Source organism: Acartia tonsa, chromosome 3 (assembly GCF_053477335.1).
Source record: "Acartia tonsa isolate MP-2025a chromosome 3, ASM5347733v1, whole genome shotgun sequence".
Taxonomy (NCBI): Eukaryota; Metazoa; Arthropoda; class Copepoda; order Calanoida; family Acartiidae; genus Acartia; species Acartia tonsa.
In genome coordinates, this window is record NC_137262.1 from 346,271 (window position 1) to 371,053 (window position 24,783).

The window sequence follows — 24,783 nt, forward strand, 5'->3', positions numbered from 1 at the left end:
TTGTGAAAAGTGGTGACTCAAACAGGACAAATGTAACGTAGTCTTCACGTACAAACTAACGGACAACAATATTGTAGATTTGCTTTGCAATTAAAACTTAATAAAATAAATTAAAGTACCATTCATGAGTTTATTCCACAATCAAAGTTCCTCTGTGGATTTCTCTCTGTTTTCTGGAAATGTTAGTTACTGACTGACTTTGATTCTATTATCAACCTAAAACATAAACAATAGTTTATTCTTGTTTTATATAAAACAAAGCTAAACCAAATCTCCGCCCATTTACTTAATGATGCTCAACGCGGACTCCTCCTACTAATACCTTATCAGAAATTTATTCTGGCGGGATTTTTTTATCTTTATATGAAAAAAAACATAGAATAAATAAAGACTTAATCTACCCTACTTACATACTTCAGTTAGGTCAGGTAATGTTAAGTAGCCCTGCAGGGTTAGGGCCTCCCGATTTATGGATGCTGTTATCGTTGAATTTATTCTATATTTAATTTAGGCCTTTCGTAGGATTAGGTCTTTTGCGGCAACAGCATATTTTATCAACTTTGCAATAAATAAATACAATTTTGTTAAAACTTATTCTATAAATATTCTGCTTATTAAGTTCTTCCAAGTGTTAATGTTATTTTGTACAATTATCTGATTTTAGAACTTTGTTTTGTGGATGTTTTCAGCCTTGTTATATGATATTTACAATAAAAGAATGAATATTATAAAAGATTGTCACTTTATGTACATGGATACTACCCAGCTTTTCAAAAATCTGCATGGAGGATGGCTGAACGATGCATACATACGTTACATTATAAGTATTGCGTCAGTTTTTGAGAAAATGCAACGCAATTGGCGCATTCATGCGGCGATAATTTGATAAAATTGTTACTTATTACACCTTTCCATTTTCTTACATAAAAATTACAACACACACGACGCACAGAAACGTTGACAAATTGAAAAAATTATAACTAATTTGATTGTTGTAGTTTAATTTTAAAAATGACAACTTTTGCGTCGCATATGAATAGGAAACTTGTTTTCTTTGTAACATTGCTATCTATACTTGGTGCATTTTTATGTATTAAAAATATTTATCTGAAAATAATATATTTACATTTGATAAATATTCTATTCACACAGAAACCAATAAATTAAGAATTGTCATTATGCTTAAAAACATCAAAATTATTAATAGAAAATTAAGGTAAAATAAATCATTTTAAAAAAGGAGGTTGTAAGCAAAATAAAAAAGGATTAGACAAAAAAATTCACATCTCGATTAAAACTCATACAAAACTAAGATTTTTTAGCTATTTGTTCAAAAGTTATTTCTCTTTGAATACTTGGCATTTAATAAAGGATGAATAAAGATTCTATTGCGGTGTTTTAACAGTAAAATCGAAAGGGATAGTTTCACGAAGTGCATTTAAAAAAAAATAGTGAACTGTAAGTTTTTTCTATTTTAAATAACGTAGTAGTGCATAATATAAAGTTATTGATAAAATTAAAAGATTTTACCAGGGATTTTCCTTAAAAAATGAGTTTTTCATTTTTATTTTCAACTTTGTTGCATGTTATATATGGCAAAATTTTTTTGTCATAAATACAACTTTAGATAGCATTTACTAGTTAATAGAACTTCAAACTTTTTATACAACAAAATACACAGAACAACAAAGAATGACCAATAAAATACTTAGTATAGTACTTAGAGTAGTGATCTTTTTATATGTCTTAGTAGAATATATTAGGCATTGGACCAAACATTTTTTATTTGATAATATCTAAAAAAGTTAGTGATTTGCAACATAAATTACATTATATATATGTTGTATGGTTATTTGGTATTTCCGCGTGAGATAATGTGTATATTGTAAGTATTGTATTTAAAGAATCTATAGAAAACCTGTCCTATAATGAACCGGACGTTATTTTTTATGTTTTTTAAGTAACTTGTCCCAAGGGGAACCCCTCTTCAATTTTTTTATAACTCTTGTGAAATATGTTGAAAAAGATTCTCTAAAAATGGTGTTTTGGCTATACATATTTGGAAAAAAATAGACCATTCTCATGTAATTTATGTGGCAAATCACTTTAACTTTTTTAGATATTGTCAAATAAAAAAAGTTTGGTCTGGTCAATGTTAAAAATTCTTTAAAATACAATCATATCTATCCAATGCCTAATATATTCTACTAAGACATATAAAAGTTCACTACTCTAAGTACCTTAACTCTTTAAATACACTTCGTAGAACTATCCCATTTAGATCAAATAATTGAGCATTATTCCTTTCTCTCTAATAAAAAAAAAATATTCTATGGCAATAAAATGTTTATATTTCTATTGTATGATGAACAGTATCAATAGTATCAATTCTATCTTCATCATAATTCTGTTCACAAGAAAGAGGATCTTCTATTTCTTGTTCAATATTTTCTTCAATATTGTCAGCTCTCATCTGGATAGAGAGTGGATCATCTTCAAATATTTCTTCTTCTTTAATTTCTTCCTTGATATAAACTTCTTCACATTTAATTAAAGTAATAGATACAGAAGTTGGAACTGTATTATTACAGCTTTTCATCATTTCTAAATGTCCAGGGGATTTTTTATGTCTTGCTAACTCTGAACTAGAGACATAATGTTTGTCACAAAGTTTACATGAGTATGGCTTCTCACCTGTATGGATCCTTTTGTGTTTAGTCAAATTACCATTCTGACAAAATGTCTTTTCACATTGATCACATGAGTATGGCTTGTCACCCGTATGAATCATTTTGTGTTTAGTCAAATTACCATTTTGACAAAATGTCTTTTCACATTGATCACATGAGTATGGCTTGTCACCCGTATGAATCATTTTGTGTTTAGTCAAATAACTATCATCAGAAAATGACTTTTCACATTGATCACATGAGAATGGCTTCTCACCTGTATGAACTCTTTTATGTTTAGTCAAGTGACTACGAGTTGTAAATGCCTTTTCACATTGATCACATGAGTATGGTTTCTCACCCGTATGAACTCTCCTATGAACAACCAGGTTAGATTTCTTTGTAAAATTCTTGTTACAAATTTCACAGGTATTCATGGTGGTATATCCTCTCTCAATCTCCTGAAATATTATTTTTATTAATAAAAACACAAATTTTGTTTTTCCAATATTTTCAAATAATCACAACATTCAGGTTAAAACTGAAACAATGATAATAACTTACATATAAACAAGCAATACAAATTGCAAAAGTCACATTCAAGTTGTTGTCAATAAAGCTAAATAATTTTACGTACAGACAAATGTAAAAAAGCTTCACTTTTAAATATTGTAGAAAGAAAGTAATAAACAAGGATGTTAACATGACAGCATTTATATTTGTGTACAGAGGTTGTTTTTGTTTTATAACCCCCCCCCCCCCTTTCCACAGATTTGTTTTTTTAAATATTTAGCATCTCCTTCTACTTTAATTGTTCTTTTTCAATGATAAATGGGTGGAGTTAGAATTTAATATGTGATATTAAAATGAGGGGTTTCAAAGTTTGAGGTATGTAAACACCCTTTAACCCCATCCCAGGACGTATATGAGTTAGGGCGGTAAATATAAATAATACATTCACATAGAATTGAAAATAAATTGTTATTAATATAGAAGAAAACATTGATGACAACATCCATAAGTAGCGAAGCTCAAAAATTATGAATGGATATAGGGAAAAAAATTACTATAGAGCAGCGTCATACAATAAACATTAAACTTAATAAGATAGGGAAATAACGAAACCTTTAAAATCACAAAAAAAATAAAAATCTAAAAATCGATCTAGCACCGCAATTAATGGACAAATCTTAATGAAACTTGATTGATATATGAAAATAAGGGTATATTTATCACACCCCACCCGAAGGCGTGTTAGGTTAGAAAAAAAACCCCGTGGAAACGGTTTACACAGGATGTACTGGGACCTTATGGTGGTTTTAGAACATGCTTTCCCTAAATTGAATTAGTAGCTTCCCATAGAAGAAAATTTTAAAATTACTTTTGGTGATCAAATTTTACTTTTATTTTTAGAGTATCTTCACCTAACCTCCTTTATTGTCTTATTTTGTCTTTCATGTTCATCATGTAAATTCCTTCACATTACGGTTGAATTGACAGATATTGGAGCTTTCTAAAAAGGTCTCTAACAATTTTCTAGCTCTAATACTTTTTGAGATACCTTATTTCAAAGTATTGCTGTAAAATCATCTTTTACACAACAAAAAGGTGAAAAATAAAATGAGATATTTTAGAGAAAATTTGAAGTATCTTCAAATAAATCTCTCTAACATTGCTTCAAATTGACCAAATTGGACAGTTAAGGTGCCTAAAACTATCTACATTCAATGGACCAAAAATCAGATAAATAGGATAATTATAACACATAAACATAACACATTCTGTAACAATTAATAAAGAGAAAACTATTCCAGAGATAGACTGACCCTAATTATAGAAAAGCTTCGCTTTTAAAAATAAGTATTGAATAGCCTAAGACAATGGGTTTGAGATAGATTCCCTATTATCACAAAAATCCGCAATGAATTTTTCTTATAGAAATTTAATATACACTATGGCAATACCGACAGACAAACAGACCATGTAAATTTGCTCATTGGAATAAAGAATCTTTACAAACAAAACAAAACAATAGTCTAGTATTGAATAATAGCCGAGAATTCATTTTTCCTACACTACATTTCTTTCAAACAGAATTATTGAGTAATTAGCTTGACATATTAAAAATATGCAAGTTGCTATAAAGGATAATTAAAGCAATTTACTATCAGAATAAAAAGGTCCCCAACACTTGAACCAGATAGTTGTCTGGGTTATACATCTTTACTAATACATTTATAGATCAGAGAACAGATCTAACCCTAACAATCTCTGAATTAATGACGTAAAGCCCGAAAAACTATAAGTACCTTATGATATAAAGTAGATCTGTATAATGGATTTCTCTCTGTTCACTGTGAATGTTAGTTGCTGACTGACAATGATACTTTTGTCAACCTAAATCACAAACAATGGTTAAGTCTTGTTTATAAAAAAAAGCTAAACTAAATCTCCGCCCATTTACTTAAACATGATGCTCAATGCAGACTCCTCACCGGTGTCCTGGATAGGAAACAGGTTTTTTTTACATACGTCTCACAAGACCTATGTAGTCATGACCGGGAGACAATGACGGTTCAGTACATGACTTTCGTTAAATCACAGCTGATCATTTTTGTGGCTTTTTTTGAAAATTACTTTTATACCCAAATTTTCATAGTTTTTCCTTCAAAAATCACAATTTTCTCACATTTGCAGCTTAGTTAACTTAAATTTACACAAGAAAAGTATAATAAATACAGCTGAACTAAAAAACTGCGTTATCATTAATAACAAAATCTTTAAGAATCTTGAATAATCTAAGATTTGTAGTCTAGAAATGAAATAAGAGTTATTTGAATTGATGTCTAAACAACTCTTGTAATTAACTTTTTAAAAAATATTTCATGTCCCTGTTGCATGCCTCATGACATATTATATTTTTAAAACAAGTTTCCTTGAAAAATTAAGTTATCCTGCTCAATATTGGTTCCTGGCTGATTTGATGTCTCAACATCAAAACAATATCTGCTTGGAGTATAACATATATATCCACAACCACAGTTGCCATGTTTAAAGTCCTATATTACCATATATACCAGGCTACAATTGAATATACAACCAGTCCTTGGTTCAAAAGAGCTTAGTAGAAGGTTAATATTTTTAACAAGTGGGATTATCACTTGTAAGTGTTTGATATGAACTTGGAATCCGTGTAAAGACCAGTCTATAGCTGGTCTTGATTGAGTCTCTGCCTTTTGTACACACTGTTTGTATTTACTACTGATTAAATGTCATAGTGAGAACCATGGAAGGTTTTACATAGGTGAACCTACAGAATGATTATAGATACATATTGGATTCTAAGCTGGATGAATAATTTGCAAGATAGTGTATTCAAGATAGTGTAAGAGCAGCTAACTGACAGGAAAGCACTTGGCTCATAGCTTGAAGAAAATAATAGTAGCTTATTACTAGAGTGAATGTGAATGCTGGTTACATGATCATAACTGGATTTTATTCAAGTGTGATTTCCAATGGCGACTTTAAAATCCAATTTGAAAATAAACACAGGCAAGTTCTTTGTCCTAAGCAGATCAATACTACCCTTCCTAAAAGCTACCAGGAGTAAAGGGACCTAGGAAGGTGTTGAACAGGAAGATCAAAATGTAGGATTAGCAAAGCAAAAATAAAGGGCAGTTTGTCTATCAAGTGGTGTTAAATTTGGAATCATAGACCCACCTGACTTTCAATCAGCAGAGTAGGCGGAAACCATGGTGAATTTCTGAGTAATAGAGAATGAGAGGATATGAGCTCTTAGCTGAAGTAACTAAGGCAAGGGAGTCTTAAAGACATGTAGCTAGATGCATGACAGTCTTGGCTTTCATTCATGGAAAGATCTCTCATGACAGTAGTTGGTTCATAGGAAACCAAAGGAAGTAAAAAGTAAGAATACTTGAAAGTTTATTCTGAATCTTGAGGTTATCCCTTTATATGGCAAAAGTCAAGCCACAAGTTCAATAGCAAACAAGTGCCATAAAGAAAGAGTCAAAAGTGTGTGAAATTATTGATTAACAAACAAGGTCAGAATTCTAAACTGACTTCCATCAAGATTTATAGGCTGGGTGAAACATGTCAGCCGGCTAGAATAGAGGTCTGGCTATACCAGGGTGGAGAGAAGTACCCTGTTTAGTGGAAAGTATTATGAGGCATACTTGTTAAAGTTGAAGGACAGGGACAGTAACTTTAACGTCTTTAAACAAGAAGTTTAACATGTGGATTGATAGGAGATAATGTTTTAGTGAAAGAAATTTGAGGGCAATAACTTTATGTTGTGGAGTCAAAGGCAAAGTCAGATAGATTGAATCATGTTAAAGCCAGATGAAAGCCTATGGAGGCTAGAAGCAGTTCTGACGTGCAAATTATTGTTGAACATTATTTTAAAATAATTTACTCTTACTCAATTTCTAGACTTCAAATCTTATTCCATTGATTCTGAAAGATCTTGTTATAGGTGATAGCACAATCTTCAGTACAGCTGTTACTTATTATACTTTTCTTGCGTAAATTTAGGCTAACTAAGCAGCAAATGTGAGAAAATTGAGATTTTTTTGGGAAAAACTATGAAATTTTGGATAAAAAAGTAATTTTCAAAAAAATCCACAAAAATGATCAGCTGTGATTTAACGAAAGTCATGTACTGAACCGTCATTGTCTCCCGGTCATGACTACATAGGTCTTGTGAGACGTATGTCAAAAAAAACCTGTTTTCTATCCAGGACACCGGTGTCCTCCCACTTTTAATCTGAAACTTGACAAGCAATTAATAGAGGAATAAAGATTCTGGCGGCAAATTATTTCATATCGTAATTTATTACATGATATAGGTTTTTAAAATGTACATTGTACTGTACATATATCATTTTGTCATTATATAATATAAATGTAATTTAGCGGCTCAAACAGAATAAATGTAAACTTAATACGGACAGATGGTCAAAATTGGAGAAAGGCTTTGTACATAAAATATGATAAGAAATTAGAGTACCTTTCATGAGTTTATTCCACAATCAAAGTTCCTCTGTGGATTTCTCTCTGTTTTCTGGAAATGTTAGTTGCTGACTGACATTGCTTTAATTAACAACCTAAATCAAAAACAATAGTTAACTCTTGTTTGATAATAAAACCTCACAAAATCTCCGCCTAAATACTTAATCAAGATGTTCAACGCGGACTCCTCCCTTTTTCAATCAGAAACTTGACAAGCAAATGTTTTTTTTTTGTAAAGGATGTGGAGTTATTTTAAAGAAAATTCTGGCGGCAAATTATTGTTTAGATAAATGAGAAACTTGAATAGGTTCAAGAAAAGATTTGGATTAATAAAAGTGACATGAAAAATTGTCATCTAAATTGAATGGATATTATAGGTAAGTTAGTTAAGGAGTGAAATTCCTGCCACTCACCCCTCCTCCCCCCCAAAAAACTCTGTATAATGTTTGAAATTATATTAGATTTTACACCCCCCCCCCCCCCAGCATCTCCAACTAAACCCTTTGAACCCCCTTAAAAACATTTACAAGTGCTTCTTTCCCTTGGTTTTTACAAATAAGGTACAATTTCACACCTAAAGAAAGGACAAACGAGCTACAACTTTTGTTGAGTGTTAGAACCTTAATTTGTAAGTACAGACAAAATTGAACATTTTGTTGCAATATTAATTTATTTTTTTCGATTTCATCATAAAGATATCTTGATTACAATAATATAATTTGTTTTCCTAGGAATCATTAGTCCAATAAATACATCAAAAAATCATTCAAAAATTTGTTGTCAATAGTTAAAAATCAGTAAGTTTTCATTGTATGCAGGGACTTTCTTGTAATGATTATAGAGTTACTATGCTTCCTAAATCTTACCTAGCTGTTATAGGAATCATCATGCAAAGTTAAAAGGACATGTCTATTTTAAAGAGTTTACCATTACGGACGGACGGACTGAGGTACAGACTTACCGACCCTAATTATAGAAATATTTAGTAATAAAGTGAATAACCTGTGTGTTTGTAAACAAAATTAGTAGAAAACTTCTTTCTTATTGATATCTATACTCTGTACATTTTTATTTGTTATGAATTAATCTGAAAATAATATATTTACATTAGACAATTATTTTATTTACACTACAAGATAAATAAACAAATAAATGATTTTCTTTAAACTGAACAACAATAAAATTATTTATGTAAGAAAAATCATTTAAACAGAAAGTTGTAATTCAAATAAAATGGAGATAGGATTAATGTGGAGATCCTGTAAAACCAAGTGTAAAGTAAGTATATTTTTAATTTAGACACACCATAAAAATTTGATATATAAAAAGATTTAATATTCGCATATTAATTAAAATAAACACAATAGCTACCTATTTATAAATGAATAAAAAATTGCAACAAAAAGATAAAATGCAGATTTTTAATGTGAAAAATAAGATTTAGATTTTTATTTGAATTGAGCATTAATCTTGTCTCTCACAATAAACATTTGTATCTTATGACAATTAAAGGTTTATATTTTATGATGAACAATATCAATAGTATCAATTCTATCTTTATCATAATTTTGTTCACAAGACATAGGATCTTCTATTTCTTGTTTAACATTTTCTTCAATATTGTCAGCTCTCATCTGGATAGAGAGAGGATCTTCATCAAATATTTCTTCTTCTTTAATTTCTTCTTTAACATCAACTTCTTCACATTTTATTAAACTAATAGATACAGAAGTTGGAACTGTATTATTACAGCTTTTCATCATTTCTAAATGTCCAGGGGATTTATTATGATTTGATAGGGCTGAACTAGAAATATAATGTTTGTCAAAAAGTTTACATGAGTATGGCTTCTCACCTGTATGGAATCTTTTGTGTTTAGTCAAATCACTATTATGAGAATATGTCTTTTCACATTGATCACATGAGTATGGTTTCTCACCTGTATGGATCCTTTTATGGTACGTCAATGCACTAATACTAGAGAAAGACTTTTCACATTGATCACATGAATATGGCTTTTCACCTGTGTGGATCCTTTTGTGTTTGGTCAAATCACTACTTTGTCTGAATGTCTTTTCACATTGATCACACGAGTATGGTTTCTCACCTGTGTGGATCCTTTTGTGTTTGGTCAAATCACTATTATGAGAATATGTCTTTTCACATTGATCACATGAGTATGGTTTCTCTCCTGTATGAACCCTCATATGAACCACCAAGTTAGATTTATGTTTAAAATTCTGATTACAAATATCACAGGTATTCATGCTGGTATATCCCCTCTGAATCTTCTAAAATATTATTAATATAAACATTACTATTATTTTTCCACAACACAACATTCAGGTTAAACCTGAAACAAGGATAAAAACTTCCATATAAACAAGCAATAAAAATTGTAAAAGTCGTATCCAACTTGTTGTAAATAAAGTTTAATATTTTTTAAATGAAAAATGACCTTTCTTTAACAATTTTACTTTTCTTATTGTTAAAGGAATCATCAGAACAATTCTAACATGACTAAATTAATGATAAATGAGTGGAGGTGGAATTTAATATATGAGGCAGGGGAGTAAACTGCGAGATTTCAAAGTATGGGGTAAGCATCTCTTTACCCCCATCCCAGGACGTATATTAGTTAGGGCAGTAAATATAAATGAATACATTGAACTGGAAATAATTTTTTATACAAGAAAAACATTCATGACAACATCTATAAAAGCCAAGAACAAAATAAACCAGACTTTCAAAAATATCCATGGATTTAAAGGGATAAGACAAATTGATGAGCATTCCCTATGATGATGCACGTAATTAACCCCTCTGTAGATCAAAACTAGTGGTTAAAACGATTGAACACTCAACTTAATGAACCAACCAATCAAAATTAACTATTATCCCAAAAGTTGTTAAGCAAACAAATAAGAAAACGTTATAATAAAACTTTGGGGACCCCTGAGAAAAATCTGCAATCTATCTTTGATAAAAGCTGAGGAACGGCATATTCCTTATAAAAATTTGAAACAGAGCAGTACAGACAGACCAACACATCAAGTGAAATATAGAGTAGGTGCGAAATTAGGAAATTTACGCCAAATTATTTACAAACATTAATAAAATAATAATAACATCATTCATAAAGGTGAAGCTCTAAAATGGCAGGACAAACGTTAACACATAATTGACGTCAGAACTGAACAAGCCGAATATAAATGTATAAGTCTAAACAAAATTGTAATCAAATTTGTTGCAAAGCTGCTTGCAAAGATAAGAACTTGATTATGCTTCCTTCTAACATTGTACTTAGTTGTAACAGGAATCAGTATTACAAAAATCAGATAATAATAACACATAAAAAAATTTATGTCAGAAAGGATAAAAATCAACATGTTTTAAATGGACGTACAGACAATCTTGTAATGATTATACAGTTGCATCGCTTTCTGACACATTGATCACATGAGTATGGTTTCTCACCTGTATGGATCCTTTTATGGTACGTCAATGCACTAATACTAGAGAAAGACTTTTCACATTGATCACATGAATATGGCTTTTCACCTGTGTGGATCCTTTTGTGTTTGGTCAAATCACTACTTTGTCTGAATGTCTTTTCACATTGATCACACGAGTATGGTTTCTCACCTGTGTGGATCCTTTTGTGTTTGGTCAAATCACTATTTTGAGAAAATGATTTTTCACATTGATCACATGAGTATGGTTTCTCACCCGTATGAACCATCATATGAACAACCAACTTAGATTTGCATGTGAAATTCTTGTTACAAATATCACAGGTATTCATGATGGTATATCCTCTCTCAATCTACTGAAATAATATTTTGATGATTATTTTGATTGATAGAAACATAAATACAATATAGTTTTTCCAATATTTTTTAAATAAACACAACATTCAGGTTAAACCTGAAACAAGGATAACAGCTTCTATAGAAACAAAGCAAGAAAAATTAAAAAAGTCAAATCCAAGTTGTGGTCAATAAAGCTAAATAAGGGGAAAGGGTCCAATGACATCTAAACTTAAACAGTGATCAAAATGGTCTAAATATTGAGCTAGATTCTTAACTAGATTTTAATAAAAATTTGGGATGCGATGAAACATTTACACAGAACTGGTAATAGCATTTTTCATAGAAGAAAAACATTGAAGACAACAGCTATAAAAGACAAGCTCACAAAGCATTAAGAAATCTCACACAATAGGTGTATAATATCTAGATGGCCTACCCAAAAATTTAATTAATCCTTGCTAAGTAATTTTATATGATTATGTATATTTAATAAGGGGGGGGGGTCGTAAAAACACTTAAAATTAAACCGTGAGCAAAATGGTCTAAATATTGAGCTAGACACTTGAAACTTGGTACATAGGACTAGTCCTATAGGTACTATATCTATAAGTAAGGTAAGAAAAACCCTGCGGAAATGGGCGAAAATGTGGTTTTTAGGCCTTTTTTGGTCGATTTTGATGTAGAAACTCACCTTTAATTGTTTTTTATTAGGTGTTTTCCCTTGAATACACTATATCTATACAAATGGACATTATTTAAGATGATTCAGTAAGTCGGGGATCGACCCCAGGGGGCTAGGTGGTTGGCTCGAAGGAGTAAAGTGCATTTTTCTAAAGTTTGTGTGTCATATGTCAAATATAGGTTTTTTGAGTTTTGGTCTCAAACTTGCTGAATCATCTTAAATAATGTCCTTATGAATAGACATACAGTACTTCAGGAAAAATCTGAAGAAAAAACAATTAAAAGTGAGTTTTTACATCAAATTACACCAAAACAGGCCAAAAAAAGCCTATAAATCCCATTTCTGCAGGGTTTTCTTACCTAACCCTAAAATAAAAAAATTTAATAAAATTTTTTTATTGAAGTAGTATCTATAGGACTAGGCTTATGTACCAAGTTTCAAGTGTCTAGCTCAATATTTAGACCATTTTGATCACGGTTTAAGTTTAAATGTCATTGCTATGGTATATTTTAGAAAAATTCATAATTTTTACAATGAAATTATAAATTCTTATTGGCTGATTTAGAGATTGGATATCTACTTATGTAGTACATATTTATCTTTTGCCACGTAACGAACACACACACACACACACACCAACAAACTTTTTGGGTACATTTATTTTTGGGACTCCAAGACCAAAGAAATGACGAGAGGGCATTGAAATTTTTTTTTAATTATTAGAAGAACCGAACAAAGAGAAATCTTTTGAGGATTTTTAATAAAAAAATCCTAAAAAGATTTCTCTTTGGGAGGCTTTTAAAACCTTTAAGAAGCTGGAGTGGTTTTAAGTTATTTTCTTGGGTGAAAAGTCAGATTAATAGAATAATATAACACATAAAAAAATTTTGTTTAAAAAGTTATAAATCAACATATTTTAAATGGACGTTTTCTGGTAACTCTTATAGGATTGCTATGCTTCATAAATCGTACCTGACTATTAAAGGAATCATAGGTAAAGTTTGAAATCGATAGAACAATTCTAACATGTCTAAATTAACGAAAAAGGCTAATTGTTACAGACGGACGGACTGACCATGATTATTAGAAAAGCTTTGCTTTTAAAAAAAACATATAAACCTATGGAAGTTTGGATCGATTATCTCTCCACGTGAACCTTAACTGAAGATGACTGTAAAACAATCCTAAAACAAAACTTAAATTATGTTTTAGATTCTTAATCAGGTTAAATCTTTATATAATCTCCACCCATTCTATGAGCCTTGATGCTCAAAGTTGTGCGACTGCTCCCACTACAATATACGTGGTTTTAGAATGGGATAAAATTATATTAAAATCGCGTAAATATGGCGGCAATAACAGCATGATGACTATTTTAGTGGTGTCTAATTGATTGCAATTTATTGTAATACTAAATTATATATGTTAGATGGTATTCTTGTAAATTATCCTTTTAAATGTACTTCATGCAACTATCTCATTGTTGAAAAACTGCTTTAATACAGGTTGATTTTAAAGGATATACTTACAATTTTCATATTTAACTATAGAGATGCTTTGATTGGAATATTTTACTTTCTTGTCCTAGAAATCAGTTTTACAAAAATGATACCACCTAACAGTTTGTTGTTTAAAATGTCTAAAATCAACATATTTAAGATGGATGTACGGAATTTTGGTGCATAAATTAACACAAAAAAATCTTCCGGACCTACGGACGAACTGGCCTTATTTATAGGCAAGCTTCGCTTTTAAAAATCATCTTTAATAGATGCCACATTTACCCTTCTACCTTTTTTTCAAAGAGACAGATTACTCGAACTATTATATACTTAGCTTTGCATATGTACTAAAATTCAAATACTTTAGAATTATGAACAAAAGGTTCAAATTGTTTAACCGTTAGAAATCCTATGTTTATTTAGCATGTATCTTTTATTTTATTGTACTTATTCCCAATCACGATTTTTTGTGCTTCGCTACTTATGGATGTTGTCATCTTTGTTTTCTTATTTAAAACTTCCTGAGCAAGGGAAGAAAATAAGATAGTATAAGGGAGGATATTCTGTAACGTCAGAATAATTGATAGTCTAGGTTTCCTATTAGTTTATTTATTTTTTCTTTTAGTTAAGTTAGATTTAATGATGTTCAGCTATCAACAGGTCTAGTCTACATGATAACGTATATGTAAATCATTTGTGATTTACACGAGTATTAACTGTATTATTTAGGTTGTGCACAACAACATCCGCAGGTGTTATGGTAATCTGGATGGGAGGCTCCAATAGGATACTAGGGGTATAGCCCGGCACGAGGAAGCAAGATAATAACATTGTTCTTTTTGGCTATAGTATAACAGATAAATAGTAAAGTCATTTTGGCGTATGGTACGCCAACGATAGTGACCGCCAAGATCATGGTCACGCACCAGCCTGAAGGGCTACGATTGACCATACGCGCAGGACACCTGCCATATTATTGATTATATATGTATTTTATGATTTTTATCAAAATAGTCCAATAATCATGATGGAAATAAATATGAACCATCAATTATACCTATATCAATTATATGTCAATAATATGTCAATTATATTGTAAAAAACTTGCCCAGTTAACTCGTTTGGCGGAGTGTCCAAAGATCGGGAGTAATTGTATGATCTTAAGGTAAATAAAAATGATTTGATTAGTCTTTGAGGCGTAACGAGCAATACCTTTTAAAATTGAATATAAATTATTAATTTAGAGGCGTGCAGAAGGTAGCTGTAGGGGGATGATATGGCAAAATTAGGGGTGGGGGATATCCCATACACACTCTAAACCATTTCAGAGGGGAGTCAAGGTAATTTTAAAATAGTTAATAGATCATATAACATATCTGGGGTAATGACGTAGAGTACAAAAAACTATAAATACCTTATAATAAAAAGTACCTACTGTATATTGTAATTTCCTCTGTTCACTGTGAAAGTTAGTTGCTGACTGACATTGATTCAATTATCAACCTAGAAAATAGTTTACTCTTGTTTATAAAAATAAAGCTAAACCAAATCTCCGCCCATCTAATTGTTAGGATGCTTAACGTGGACTCCTCCCACTAATACCTAATCAGAAATTTATTCTGGCGGGAAATTATTGTTTAACTTATGAGAAAAAAAATATGGAATAAATAAAGACCTAATCTATCCTACCTACATACTTAAGTTGGGTTAGGTAATGTTAAGTAACCGAGCAGGGTTAGTGACCCCCAATTTATGGATGCTGTTATCTTTGAATTTATTCTATATTTAAGTTAGGCCTTTTGTAAAATTAGGTCTTTTGCGGCAACAGCATATTTTATCAACTTTGCAATAAATACATACAATTTTGTTAAAACTTATACTATAAACATTCTGCTTATTAAGTTCTAACAAGAGTTATGTTCATTTGTCTATTTATCTGATTTCAGAACTTTGTTTTATGGATGTTTTCAGCCCTGTTATACGATATTTACAATAAAAGAAAGAATACAAAAAAAGATTTTTACGATATGAACACAAATATCTATTTATCATATTTCTAGAATCATACATTTAAATCATATAAAACAACCGCTGCCACAGAAAACCTGTATAGGGTATATACCGCCGATCTTTTGCTTTTTCTTGCTAAATTACACAAATTTGAATAATTAAAGACAAATATCTTATTTTCTAATCAAGTTGACCTTTTATTTGCTCTGGACACTTTTAGTTTTTGGATTTAAGTGCCAGGTGAAAATACATGGAAATTTTAAAGGAAAATAAAATTTGTATCAAATCATTCAAAATTTGGCGGTTTTCTGCAGGAGCGGCGGTTCGGCAGCAATTTAAAAAAAAAATACATATTATACCCCATTAAAGCAACTGCCATGCAAAAATTTACTCATCTTTTCCTTTTTAAAGTCTTAAAACACCCACCTTTACGAAAATTACGAGAAAAATGACCCACTTTGTCCTCATATATGTATTTTAATATAATGTAGCATCTACGACAGGACAAATGTAAACAAATGGGCACATACAATACCTAAGAAAATAAAGTACCTTTTATGAGTTTATTCAACAATCAAAATTCCTCTCCGGATTTCTTTCTGTTCACTGTGAATTTTAGTTGCTGACTGGCAATAATATTATTATCAACCTAAAAAATAAACAATATTTATCTCTTTTTTTATGAAAATAAAGCTAAACCAAATCTCCGCCCATTTACTTAATAATGATGCTCAACGCGGACTCCTCCTACTAATACCTTATCAGAAATATATTCTGGCGGGAAATTATTTTTTACCTTTATGAAAAAAAGACAAAGAATAAATAAAGACCTAATCTATCCTACCTACATACTTAAGTTGGGTTAGGTAATGTTAAGTAACCCCGCAGCGATAGGGCCTCCTGATTTATGGATGCTGTAATCCTTGAATTTATTCTATATTTAATCTATGCCTTTTGTAGGATGAGGTCTTTTGCGGCAACAGCATATTTTATCAATTTTGCAATAAATACATACAATTTTGCTAAAACTTATACTATAAACATTCTGCTTATTAAGTTCTTACAAGTGTTAATGTTAATTTGTACAATTATCTGATTTTAGAACTTTGTTTTTATGGATGTTTTCAGCCTTGTTATATGATATTTATAATAAAAGAAAGAATATTATAAAAGATTGTCACATTATGTACATGTATACTAATATCAATTTATCATATTACTAGAACCAGCTATTTAAATCCTATAAGGTGGAGCCTTAAGTATGAATAATTAATAACCTGTGCTTTTAGACACAATATTAATAGGAAACTTGTTTTCTTTGTAACATTGCTATCTATACTTGGTGCATTTTTATGTATTAAAAATATTTATCTGAAAATAATATATTTACATTTTACAAATATTTTATTTACACTGAAACCAATAAATTAAGATTTTTTAGCTAGTTCAAAAGTTATTTCTCTTTGAATACTTAGCATTTAATAAAGGATGAATAAAGATTCTATTGCGGTGTTTTAACAGTAAAATCGAAAGGGATAGTTTCACGAAGTGCATTTAAAAAAAATAGTGAACTGTAAGTTTTTTCTATTTTAAATAACGTAGTAGTGCATAATATAAAGTTATTGATAAAATTAAAAGATTTGACCAGGGATTTTCCTTAAAAAATGAGTTTTTCATTTTTATTTTCAACTTTGTTGCATGTTATATATGGCAAAAATTTTTTGTCATAAATACAACTTTAGATAGCATTTACTAGTTAATAGAACTTCAAACTTTTTATACAACAAAATACACAGAACAACAAAGAATGACCAATAAAATACTTAGTATAGTACTTAGAGTAGTGATCTTTTTATATGTCTTAGTAGAATATATTAGGCATTGGATAGATATGATTGTGATAAAGAATTTTAACATTGACCTGACCGAACATTTTTTATTTGACAATATCTAAAAAAGTTAGTGATTTGCAACATAAATTACATTATATATATGTTGTATGGTTATTTGGTATTTCCGCGTGAGATAATGTGTATATTGTAAGTATTGTATTTAAAGAATCTATAGAAAACCTGTCCTATAATGAACCGGACGTTATTTTTTATGTTTTTTACGTAACTTGTCCCAAGGGGAACCCCTCTCCAATGCCTAATATATTCTACTAAGACATATAAAAGTTCACTACTCTAAGTACCTTAACTCTTTAAATACACTTCGTAGAACTATCCCATTTAGATCAAATAATTGAGCATTAATCCTTTCTCTCTAATAAAAAAAAATTATTCTATGGCAATAAAATGTTTATATTTCTATTGTATGATGAACAGTATCAATAGTATCAATTCTATCTTCATCATAATTCTGTTCACAAGAAAGAGGATCTTCTATTTCTTGTTCAATATTTTCTTCAATATTGTCAGCTCTCATCTGGATAGAGAGAGGATCATCTTCAAATATTTCTTCTTCTTTAATTTCTTCCTTGATATAAACTTCTTCACATTTAATTAAAGTAATAGATACAGAAGTTGGAACTGTATTATTACAGCTTTTCATCATTTCTAAATGTCCAGGGGATTTTTTATGTCTTGCTAACTCTGAACTAGAGACATAATGTTTGTCACAAAGTTTACATGAGTATGGCTTCTCACCTGTATGGATCCTTTTGTGTTTAGTCAAATTACCATTCTGACAAAATGTCTTTTCACATTGATCACATGAGTATGGCTTGTCACCCGTATGAATCATTTTGTGTTTAGTCAAATTACCATTCTGACAAAATGTCTTTTCACATTGATCACATGAGTATGGCTTGTCACCCGTATGAATCATTTTGTGTTTAGTCAAATAACTATCATCAGAAAATGACTTTTCACATTGATCACATGAGAATGGCTTCTCACCTGTATGAACTCTTTTATGTTTAGTCAAGTGACTACGAGTTGTAAATGCCTTTTCACATTGATCACATGAGTATGGTTTCTCACCCGTATGAACTCTCCTATGAACAACCAGGTTAGATTTCTTTGTAAAATTCTTGCTACAAATATCACAGGTATTCATGTTTGTATATACTCTCTCAATCTCCTGAAATATTAGTTTTATTAATGAAAACACAAAATTTTATTTTTTTAGTATTTTTAAATACTGGAAATATCTAAACAGGTTAAAATTGAAACAACGACGACAACTTCCATAAAAACAAACTATAAAAATTGTAAGAGTCGTATCCAAGTTGTTGTCAATAAAGCTAAATAATTTTAGAAGAACAACATTTCTATAAACAATTTTATTTAGGTATTGTTAAAGGAATCATCAGAACAATTCTGATATGACTAAATTTACGATAAGAGCTTGTCACATTGCAAAATTAAAGTATTAAACAAGAATAACAACATTAATAAAAGCAAAGCTGACAAACATGGAATGACAGCACATTTATATGGTTTTATAACCCAACCAACCCCCCCTTTCCCCAGATTTAGTTTTTAAAATATTTAGCAACTCCTCTTACTTTAATTGTTCTAATTCAATGATAAATGGGCGGAGTTAGAATTTAATATTTGGGGCAGGGGAGTAAAATAAAGGATTTCAAAGTTTGGGGTAAGCACCCCTTTACCCCCTTCCTAGGACGTATATGAGTTAGGGCGGTAAATATAAATAATACATTCACATAGAACTGGAAATATTTTTTTATACAAGAAAAACATTGATGACAACACCTATAAAAGCCAAGCTTAAATAAACCAGACTAGCAGAAAAATCCAGGGATCTAAATGGATAAGACAATAGCCAATAAAATTTATGTGCATTCTCTATGATAATTACCCCCTCTGTAGATCAAAACTAGTGGTTGAAACGATTGAACACTCAATTTAATGAACCAACCAATTAAAATTCACTATTATCCCCAAAGTTGTTAAGCAAACGAATAAAAAAACGTTATCATAAAACTTTGGGGGCTATTGTAATAAAAACAACTCATTGTCCTCTTTCTCTCTGACAAAAATGTGCAATCTATCTTTGAAAAGTAAAGGCATATTTCTTATAAAAATTTGCATCAGAGCAGTACAAACAGACCAACACATCAAGTGCTATACAGAGTAGGTACGATATTCAGAAAAGGTCGGCAATTTAAAAAACACAAGAATGACAACATCCATAACAGCGAAGCATTGACACATTAAGAATGTCAGAAATGAATAAGCAGAATATAAATGTATAAGTCTAAACAAAATTGTAATTAAATTTGTTGCAAAGCTGCTTATTTATCAGTATTACAGAAATAAGATGAATAGAATAATTATAACACATACAATTTATTAAATGATTATATAGTTGCTACGCTTTCTGAATAGTACCTAACTACTACAGGAATAACCATACCAAGTTTGAAAATGCTAGGACTAATCTAACATGACCAAAATAATGAAAAGAGCTTAACATTTCTGACAGAGGTACGGAAGAACCAAACTTATTTATAGAAAAGCTTCACTTTTAAATACCAGCATTGAATAGCATAAGAGAATGAAACTTGAGTAATGACATACAAAAATATATAAATACCTTATAATATAAAGTAGATCTGTATAATGGATTTCTCTCTGTTCTCTGTGAATGTTAGTTGTTGACTGAGTTTGATTAGAATATCAACCTAAATCATAAACAATGGTTAAGTCTTTATCCAGAAAAGCTAAACTAAATCTCCGCCCATTTACCTAAATATGATGCTCAATGCGCGGACTCCTCCCACTTTTAATCAGAAACTGGACAAGCAATTATTAGAGAGATAAAGATTCTGGCGGCAAATTATAACATGCATTATTACATGATATAATTAAATGGATATTATAGGTAAGTTAGTTAAGGAGTGAACCCCCCCCCCCCCTCAAAAAAGCATTATTTGTTTGGAATTATATTAAATTATACCCCCCCCCCCCCTTTGAAATCCCTCAAAAACATTTGCTGGCACTTCTCACCTTGGTAAGAAGCCCTTGGCTTTAGCAAATAAGTAGGTACAATATCCCTTTTAAAATATGGGTTGTAACCCGTCACAAAAATTAGAAGGTAATCCCCCCCACCCTCCAGTTTACCCTAGGTATAAAACTTTTTTATGTGCCATTTACCCCAACCAATTCTAAATACCCCCCTTTTTAAAAAAGCTTGGACGTCCTTGTCAAGCATTTAAATCTGCAAGAATTTACAGCCCCTTACTTGGCTGAATATTATTATAGACAAAGATCTCGTAAACAGCTACAATAATTGGGGAAGTTTAGCATTGACCAAAAATAAGAAAAAAATATCGCTTTTAAGCTCTTACGAAGGTGAAGGGAGTTGTTACTCTTTAGTAAAAAAAATTTAAAAATTAACAACCTGTGTGTTTGTAAACAAAAATAGTAGAAAACTTCTTACTTATCGATATCTATACTCTGTGCATTTTTATTTGTTATAAATTAATCTTAAAATAATATATTTACATTAGACAATTATTTTATTTACACTACAAGATAGATAAACAAATAAATGATTTTCTTTATACTGGAAAACAATAAAATTATTTATGTAAATTAAAAACATTTAAACAGCAAGTTGTATGTGAAATAAAATGGAGACAGGTTTAATGTGGAGATCCTGTAAAACCAAGTGAAAAGTAAGTATATTTATAATTTAGACACACTGTAAAATAATCTAATATTCACATATTAATTGAAATAAACACAATAGCTACCTATTTATAAATGAATAAAAAATTGCAACAAATAAAGATATAATGCAGATGTGCAAATGTGAAAAATAAGATTTAGGTTTTTATTTGAATTGACCATTAACCTTGTCTCTCTAAATAAATATTTTCATCCTATGACAATTAAAGGTTTTATGATGAACAATATCAATATCATCAATTCTATCTTCATCATAATTCTATTGACAAGACAGAGGATCTTCTATTTCTTGTTTCAAATTTTCCTCAATATTGTCAGCTCTCATCTGGATAGAGAGAGGATCTTCATCAAATATTTCTTCTTCTTTCATTTCTTCTTTAACATTAACTTCTTCACATTTAATTAAACTAATAGATACAGATGGTGGAACTGTATCATTACAGGTTTTCATCATTTCTAAATGTTTAACAGATTTTTTGTGTTTTGATAAATCTAAACTAGAGACATAATGTTTGTCACAAAGTTTACATGAGTATGACTTCTCACCTGTATGTATCCTTTTATGTCTGGTCAAGTCACTACCAGTTGTAAATGTCTTTTCACATTGATCACAAAAGTATGGCTTCTCACCAGTATGGATCCTTTTGTGTTTAGTCAATTCACCACCAGATCTAAATATCTTTTTACATTGATCACAAGAGTATGGTTTTTCACCTGTATGAACTCTCTTATGGGCAGACAATTGACTATTCTGAGAAAATGACTTTCCACATTGTTCACATGAGTAAGGTTTCTCACCAGTATGGATTCTTTTGTGATCAGTCAAATTACTAATCTGAGAAAAAGTCGTTTCACATTGATCACACGAGTATGGCTTCTCACCTGTATGAAGTCTTTCATGTCTAGTCAAATTCCTATTATCAGAAAAAGTCTTTTGACATTTATCACATGAGTATGGCTTATCACCAGTATGGATCCTTTTATGGACAATCAATTGATCATTTCTACAAAAAGCTTTTTCACATGTATCACATGAGTATGGTTTCTCTCCCGTGTGAACCCTCTTATGAACCACCAAGTGAGATTTACGTTTAAAATTCTTATTACAAATATCACAGGTCTTCATGCTGGTATATCTTTTCTCAATATCCTGAAATATTATTTTTATTAATAAAACATAAAATATAGTTTTCCCAATATTTCAAATAAACACAACATTCAGGTAAAAACTGAAACAAGGATAACAACTAAAATAGAAGCAAAGCAAGAAAATACAGACGGTCGAACAGCAATACAAATTGTAAAAGTTGTATACAAGTTGTTGTCAATAAAGCTAAATATTTTTTAATGGACAATTTTCCAGATCCTATACTTATTGTAAAAGAAATCGTCAGGACAATTCTGACATGAAGAGCTACTGTTACAGACGTACAGACAATGTAAAAAAGCTTGGCTTTGAAATTGTAGAAAGAAAGTAATAAACAAGTATGACAACATTTATAAAAGCGAAGGTGACAAACATGGAATGACAGTATTTATATTGTGTACAGAGGTTGAAAATGGTTTTTTTACCCCCTGATCTTTGGGTTACATAACCCAACCATCCCCCCCCTCTCCCCAGATTTAGTTTTTATAATTATATTTTATAATATTTAGCAACTCCTCCTACTTTGCAAAGCTGCTTAATTACAAGATAAGAACTTGATTATGCTTCCTTTTAACTTTGTAATAGGAATCAGTATTCAAAAAATCAGATGATTAGGATAACTATAACACGTAAATTTTTTGTCCAAAAGGTTTCAAATCAACATGTTTTAAATGGACGTATGATTGTACCTAACTACTAAGGTATCACCATGAAAATTTTGAAATCTACAGGACAATTCTAACATGACTAAATGAATAAAAAGAGCTAACAGTTCCGGACGGACCGACCCTAATTATAGAAAAGAATTGAATAGCATAAGAAAGTGAGTTTAAGATAGATTATCTATCAACACAAAAAAATCCGCAATAAATTTTTCTTCTAAAAATTTAATAGATCTCAAAGCATTACCGACAGACCAAAGGGCCATGTAAATTAAATATTTGATGCTAATTGAAATATGGGAATCTTTACAAACAAAAAAAATAACAGTCTTTCTTGAATAGCAGCCAATAAGTTCACATTTCCTACACAATTCACTAATGCAGAGTTTCATATAGATCCGATATTTAAGTAAAAGAATAGAGGGGACAGGGGTTAAAAAAATTCATGTTCAACTTTCATGAGGCGGAAACCCTGTGGTGACTTTCAAGTGGGTATCATCAGCCAATAGCATTGGAAATACCTAAGTAAAGAGGAAAGAAAATTTGCTAGCAAATAAAAAGGTCACCACCACTGGGTTATATATCTATACTTATACATTAAAAAGATCAGATAACAAATCTAACCCAAACTATTTCTGTAGTAAAGAACTATAAATACTTTATAATATAAAGTAGATCTGTATAATGTAATTCTCTCTGTTCAGTGTGAAAGTTAGTTACTGACTGACGTTGATTCTATTATAAACCTAAATCATAAAAAATAGTTATATTCATTAAAAATTAAAGTACCACAAAATCTCCGTCCATTTTCTTAATTTTGATGCTCAATGCGCAGACTCCTCCCACTTTTATTCAGAAACTGGACAAGAAAATATTTTAGTTAAAGGGTGGTGATGTTATTTTGGCGGCAAATTATTGTTTATTATTCATTATTACATAAAATAAGTTTTATGTAAACTTAGTTTGTAAACAGATCAATGCAACGAACAAAAATAAATTTGCTTCGTATATAAACTATACTAAATAATTAAAGTACCTTTCATGAGTTTATTTCACAATCAAAATTCCTCTGCTCACTGTGAAAGTTAGTTGCTGACTGACATTGATTCAATTACCAACGTAAAACATAAACAATAGTTTATTCTTTTTTTATATATAAAATAAAACTAAACCAAATCTCCGCCCATTTACTTAATAATGATGCTCAACGCGGACTCCTCCTACTAATACCTAATCAGAAACTTATTCTGGCGGGAAATTATTTCTTATCTTTATGAAAAAAAAATATGGAATAAATAAAGACCAAACCTACCCTACTTTCATACTTCAGTTGGGTTAGGTAATGTTAAGTAGCCCCGCAGGTTTATGGATGCTGTTATCCTTGAATTTATTCTATATTTAAGTTAGGCCTTTTGTAGGATTAAAGGGTGTTTTTAAAAAAACCAATCGCTTCACTCTTTTCAATATAAACTCTACAGTTTTAGTCAAAGCAATGTCAATGAGAAAGCACTATTGAATTTTGAATTCTACTAACCTCTCCTGAGCACTACAGCTCGAGTCCTAGCCCTTGTGGAGAATTTTTCACTACATGGAGATTAAAATCAACAAATC

At 30.4% G+C, this 24,783-nt stretch overlaps 3 protein-coding genes across 3 annotated transcripts in view; all 3 read right to left on the minus strand.

The window, feature by feature from the left end:
- Positions 1 to 8,786, minus strand: part of LOC145312976 (uncharacterized) — a 40,769-nt gene extending 31,983 nt beyond the window's left edge. Inside the window, exons 1-2 of the mRNA XM_080152192.1 lie at positions 8,700 to 8,786; positions 7,696 to 7,792 (exon numbers count right to left, since the gene is read on the minus strand). The gene's annotated coding sequence lies outside the window, so the exon portion shown is untranslated. The remainder of the gene's footprint in view (positions 1 to 7,695; positions 7,793 to 8,699) is intronic.
- Positions 1,855 to 24,359, minus strand: LOC145312944 (uncharacterized). Its single transcript, XM_080152156.1, has 6 exons — positions 24,345 to 24,359; positions 21,631 to 22,513; positions 12,551 to 12,556; positions 12,201 to 12,229; positions 9,218 to 9,988; positions 1,855 to 3,130 (listed from the first exon to the last, which is right to left on the minus strand). The coding sequence occupies exons 1-6, from the start codon at positions 24,357 to 24,359 to the stop codon at positions 2,348 to 2,350; spliced, it is 2,487 nt and encodes an 828-aa protein (XP_080008282.1). The 3' UTR covers positions 1,855 to 2,347.
- On the minus strand, positions 17,455 to 20,399 carry LOC145312974 (uncharacterized). Its single transcript, XM_080152190.1, has 2 exons — positions 20,267 to 20,399; positions 17,455 to 18,787 (listed from the first exon to the last, which is right to left on the minus strand). Exon 2 carries the CDS (start codon positions 18,761 to 18,763, stop codon positions 18,005 to 18,007), a length of 759 nt encoding a protein of 252 aa, XP_080008316.1. The 5' UTR covers positions 18,764 to 18,787; positions 20,267 to 20,399; the 3' UTR covers positions 17,455 to 18,004.
- Positions 24,360 to 24,783: the final 424 nt, after the last annotated feature.